The sequence below is a fragment of the Nannospalax galili genome, unplaced genomic scaffold, assembly GCF_000622305.1.
Source record: "Nannospalax galili isolate Female #2095 unplaced genomic scaffold, S.galili_v1.0 scaffold336, whole genome shotgun sequence".
NCBI lineage: Eukaryota > Metazoa > Chordata > Mammalia > Rodentia > Spalacidae > Nannospalax > Nannospalax galili.
Window position 1 is genome coordinate 766336 of NW_008343385.1, and position 6000 is coordinate 772335.

The 6000-nt window shown below is 40.6% G+C and overlaps 1 protein-coding gene across 1 annotated transcript in view; it reads right to left on the reverse strand.

The window, feature by feature from the left end:
• Window positions 1-2928, reverse strand: part of Mnat1 (MNAT1 component of CDK activating kinase) — a 205722-nt gene extending 202794 nt beyond the window's left edge. Inside the window, exon 1 of the mRNA XM_008839486.3 lies at window positions 2726-2928. Within this exon, the coding sequence (XP_008837708.1) occupies window positions 2726-2814 (89 nt within the window). The 5' untranslated portion in view covers window positions 2815-2928. The remainder of the gene's footprint in view (window positions 1-2725) is intronic.
• Between the last annotated feature and the right edge of the window lie 3072 nt (window positions 2929-6000).

Here is a 6000-nt window from a genome sequence, read left to right on the forward strand (position 1 = left end):
CCTCAGGGGTAAAGCACTTGCATAGCATACAAGGTGGCCTTAGGCTCAGGTGGCCTTAGGTTCAATCTCCAGAATGGGAGAGAGGGAATGGAGTAGGAGTGTGACACAAAACACACATCTATATCAACAAAGACACACATACACACACATACACACACACACACACACACACACACACACACAGTTACTTGAAAATTAAAATTAGGAGGGAAAAATGGCCTTTTCTGGAATTCAGATGATGTTCATTCTGAAATTGAATAAAACACATGAAATCCAACCTCCTGTGTGTATGTTGCCAATTCATTTAGGTGTTTGCTGGAGGAGAGAGAGAGAGGGAGAGAGAGGGGGAGAGAGGGAGAGAGAGGGAGAGAGAGAGAGAGAGAGAGAGAGAGAGATCAAGTGATTGAGAGATTATTATTGTCAATAGTTTGTTCCAGTGGTCAAAATGCTGAGGAAAAGTGGCTGCTGAGCTGGAGATGGCTCAGTGGTTAAGAGCACTTTAAGAGGAGCTGGGTTCAGTTACCAGCACCCACATAGCAGCTAACAAACAACCTTAATTCCAACTCCAGGTCCAACACCTTCTTCTGGCCTCCATGGGTACTGCACACATAAAGTGTATTTATGTACATGCAGGCCAAACACTCCTACCACACACACATAAAACCAAAACAAAAATAATAAAGTATTTTTAAGTGACTGTTGAACTCTTGGCCCTCAACAGTACAGCTCTATCAAACACACACACACACACACACACACACACACACACACACACACGTACAAACGCGCTGCAAGGCACAGGGAACATTACAGATAGGAGGACAGAAAGAATATAAGAGCCAGCAGATGAGACAGAGTACCACGAAATACTGCCATCCAGGTATGAAACAACCATTGCAATTATAAACACACAGCAGTAATGGATGCCTGCACAAGATTGGGCCCTTCAACACTGCATCACAGATAGAGATGCCCAGGAGTTCTCACTGCTGAGTTACTGTTAATGGTTGCAGTGAGAGGGGTTATCATTTTTCAATGATTCAGCCACTGGAGTAGTAGGGAAGAAGAGGTTCAGAGGGAAAGGAAGGGGATAAGAAGGTTATTGAGGAATGGATACAATCACAATACATTTTATATATGCATGAAACTGTCAAAAAATAAAACTTTTTATTTTAAAGATAAGGAAAAAAAAGAGAGTCATGCATAACTTTAATCTCAGAATTTGGGAGGCAGAAACAGACTGATCTCTGCCAGCTGGGGTTACAGGGACACCCGGAATAAAAAAAAAAAAAAAGGAAAGAAGGAAGGAAGGGAGGGAGGGAGGGAGAAGAAGGAAGGCAGGCAAAAAAATTAATAATAATAATAATAATAACAATAACCAAAAAAAAAAGAAAAAGAAAATGCAGAGAAACAGAACAAAATTTCTTTGAAAACCTAACAGCCTGCCAGACATGGTGACATATACCTGAAATTCCAACACTTGGAAGAGGAAGCAAAAGAATTTAAATTTAAAGGGACAGCCTGGGCTACCTACCTATTGAGACCTAGTCTCAAAAAAACACCTAATCATCTATCTACAATGTTTCCTCATTTCCATTTTCCATGCATTCCAGTTGATTACCTTTACTGTAATTTTACTCCTAAAACTTAGCTAAAGCTACACTGTACAAAACAAAATAAAGGTTAATTAGGAAAAGGGACCAATTAAGTAAATTAATAATGCCATTATGACAATTATAACTACAAATAATTGTGCAATGTATGCCTGCCTAACAACATTGTCTACCACATTACAATTTATCCATTTTGTTTAATAAGAAACTTAAAGAAACTATAGGGATATACGTGATCACAATTTTATGGCACCTTAATCCCAAACCAAATCTTTACTGAATTACTTGACCATAAAAATCTGACAAATTCTTTGACCAGTTTCTGCACTAACACTTCAGAATACACAAACTCACTCTCCTTCCACCACCTCGTAACAAAATGCACATACTTCCTAGAACCACTTCCTGGGCTCCAGACTCTCAGGATTTACATGCACAGTCTTAGGAACACTTCCTGTGATGTGGGAATGATAGTCACAACTGTTTCATGGGGCTGTTGTGAGAATAAAGTGAGATTGCTCATGGCAAGATGCTACAGTGCCTGGAATATAATGTGCACTTAATAAATGCAAGCCATTATTTTTATCTCCAAAATAACTGCCTAGAGTCTGGATTTTCTTCCTATACATGATCAGAGTTCAAATGAAATCACCAGGCTTCAAGGACATACACAGGTTTTCAGATCAATCCATTCGATCAATAGCAACAGTTACACTCAGTAATTTTAAGTTTTCATCGCACTTAAAAAACATTGCGTATGAAAATAAACACTTTAATCTCCCATACTTTTAACCAGCGATCTGTCTGGGGTCTACCTGACTACACAAAGCCTGGTAATACAGTCCAGAGTTTCACTGACTGGAAAGGTAAGTGAGGGACAACCTGACAAACTGCTACGTGCCAAAATCGAAACTCAACAGTTCAAAGCAGGCCAAAGACGCCTAGGGCAAGCCACTACGGACCATTCAAAGGAACGACGCTCCGGTTTCCCATTTTTTGCCCTCAATGTTGAAACTAACCACCCTTTTAATCTCCCGAGCGGCAGACAAGCATCCCCCAGAGACTTCCTCCCACCCGCGTCTCCCCCAGGAATCCACAGTCGCCAGACTCACAGAGTGTGCCCGCACACGTTCACCATCAGCTTCAAGGAAGGGTTCCGGTATTTGGTGGTCTTGCACCTAGGGCAGCCCTGATCGTCCATGGTGTCTCCTCTGCTACACCGTCTGTCCCTAACCCCTGCTTCAGCCACAGCCTCCTACAACAGCCCGGGACCCGACACCAAGCAGGCGCCTACCAACAGGCACTAGGCAGGAATGGTCCCTTCGCAAAAGAGCACGGTCTAGAAGCCGGGTACTGCAACACAAACGTTCCGGGATCGAGTTCTCAGCACCCGCCCCAAGGGTTCCATCCTAACCTTAGGTAAAATAGCTCAGTATCTCGGAATGGGCGGGCGAGGGCGGCGGGGGGCTTGCTTTAAAATTATACAGTACTCGCCTAATTACATTTTTCAAAGGACTATAATGCATTAAGAAGATAAATTTTTGTTCTATCTGGAAACATTCACATGATTTCAAAGATTTATGCCAGTGCACATATTCAGTAATATAGACTAGCATTTCCTTTTGAAAAATTGGATCGCTTGTGCTGTATACTTTTTCATTATATCTGTGCCCTCAGAAAATAATTGGATTTGCTGGGCGTGGTGGAGCACGCCCTTAATCCCAGCACTTGGGAGGCAGAGGCAGGAGGATCTCTGTGAGTTCGAGGCCAGCCTGGTGGTCCAATCTGAGTTACAGAATGAGACCCTATCTTAAAAAAAAAAAAAAAAAAAAGTTATCTAAATGGTGTTCTTTTCACCTCTACCACAAATTCTTACTGTCAGAATACTTCTGTTCTTCACATATCCTTTTCATCTCCAAAATAGGGATTTGTTGCTAGTTAATGAATAAGGAGTAAATGAATTAGTGAACAGCCAATAAATAATAGAGGACTGTGAAAACTTTTAATGCCAAGCATTAAAAAGAAGGTGATTTGTAATCACCTTCATCTGAATGAAATTGCTTAAAGTAAACCTGCAGACAAGGTTTTTTTATTTGCTTGTTTTATGAGTTGTATTGTTTTGTTTTGCTTTTTAAATTTTTATTACAATTACTTGCTGTGTGTGTGTGTCGATGAACATGCCACAGCATATGTGCAAAGGCCAGACAACAACCTCTGGAAATTGGTTTCTCCTTCCATCACGTGGGTCCTGGGGATTGAACTCAGGTCATTCGGCTTGGTGACAAGCTTTTTGTATCCATTGAGCCATCTGACTGGCCCTGTTTTATTTTTATTTTTTTGAAGCAGGATCTCAAACTGACCTGGAACTCACTATGTAATCCAGGCTGACCTCAAACTCATGATGATCCTCCTGCCTCAGTCTCCCAAGTGCTGGGATTACAAGTATGAACCACCACACTTGTCTCAGACAAGATTTTCCAAATTAACCCATACCTTTATTCATATACATTTTATCTCCCCATAGAATTTTGCTTCTTTCAATAGAAAGGAAGATTTGAACACATACCCTTTTTTCCTTATTTAATAATTCTGTATTTTATTTTTAAATATTTAATTTATTGTTTTTATATTATGTGTGCAAGTGTATTCCCTGCATGTGCGTAAGTGCACCTGCGTCGTACAATGCTTGCAGAGGTCAGAGCACAGTGTCAGATTGTCAGATTTCCCTGGAACTGGAGTTAAAATGACAGTTCTTAGTGAAATCCTGATTCTCTGCAAGAACAACCAGTGTTCTTCCCTCTGAGTTATCTCTGGAGCCCTGTCTTTGTTTTTTGGTTTTTTGTTTTTGTTTTTTTGTTTGTTTGTTTGTTTGTTTCCTTTTTGAGACAGGATCTCACTATATAGACCTGACTGGCCTGAAACTCACTATGTAGACCAGCTGGCCTCAAACTCACAGAGATCCACCTGCCTCTGCCTTCCAAGTGCTGGGACTAAAGGCATGTGCCACCTCCTAGCTTCCAACCCCTTTTTTTAAAACAATGAAGCCATAGGCACTCAGAGGCTAGAAATACAGTTAGGATTTCCATATGTTACTAAGAGAGAAACATGACAAACAGCTACATACCATGTCCAGGAGGAAGCAGGCCATGGTGGCTCAGGACTTGACATTAGGGTATAAACATTAGTGACTCACTTTATAAACCATATAATCGTCCCCTTGATCATAATATTGTTCACTAATAAGAGTTAACCAAATCTAAGTTTACTAAAGTAGGAAAATAAGTCCTATGCTAGTCTGGAGGCCTGTCATGCTGCACTTACTTAAAAAGGACACAATTCTAGAACTAAGGGTGAAGCTCTCCAAAAAGAAAGGTAACTTTTGGATCCTTACATTTTAAAAGAGCAGGAAGCTTTTGGTGAATTAAAGTAGTCCCTGAGCCAAGAGAGGGGAGGGAGAGAGAGAGAGAGAGAGAGAGAGAGACAGAGAGAGAGAGAGACAGAGAGAGACAGAGAGAGAGAGACAGAGAGAGAGGAGAAGAGAGAATTTTGTCAATGTTACTTTGAAACCATCCATTTAGCTGCAACTCTTATTAGCACCAGCACAGTTTTAATCATGTATTTGAAAATGAGTCCGCCTAATCCCACTGTGAAGTGAATTGCTCTTTCTTTCCCCCAACCTTAAGATCAAGGGAAGCACTAAAAGTTTTGGAAGGAAACTGCTACAGACTTTCCCATTTTGCCATGTGGGTAACTGCTTAACAAAGAAGTACAGTGACAACAGCTGACTTGGAACTCTGTCAGATAAGCTTTGCTCTAGAGCTACAAGCTGTAGAAAATATAGTTTATAGATTTGATCTCTAGCATCAAGAAAACTGTAGAAATGCTGGTTTCATCTTTTACTAGTTACATGAGGACATCAAGTTAGTTTTCCCAGTGATAAATTGAAGATAACACCTACAAAGACTAAACAATATATTTCATTTAAAGTACTTAATACTGTACCAAAGCACAATAAATATTAACTAACATTAATAGTAATAATATTAGCAGTAACATCATCTAAAAGAGGCAGTGTAGTAAGAAAAGTATGACTTTTTAAAAATCAGACATTGGGGGCTGGAGAGATGGCTCAGCACTTAAGACCACTGGCTGCTCTTCCAGAGGACCTGGGTTCTATTCTCAGCACCCACATGGCAGCTAACAACAGTCCATAACTCCAGTTCCAGGGGATCCAGCACCCTCTTCTGACCTCTGCGGGCATTGCACAACACAGGTGTACTTACATGCAGGCAATACACTCATACACATAAAAAAAAAAATTATTTTTCCATGTGGTGAAGCCTTTGAGAGGAAACTGACACTGATTCTAACTACTCCAACAGCTATC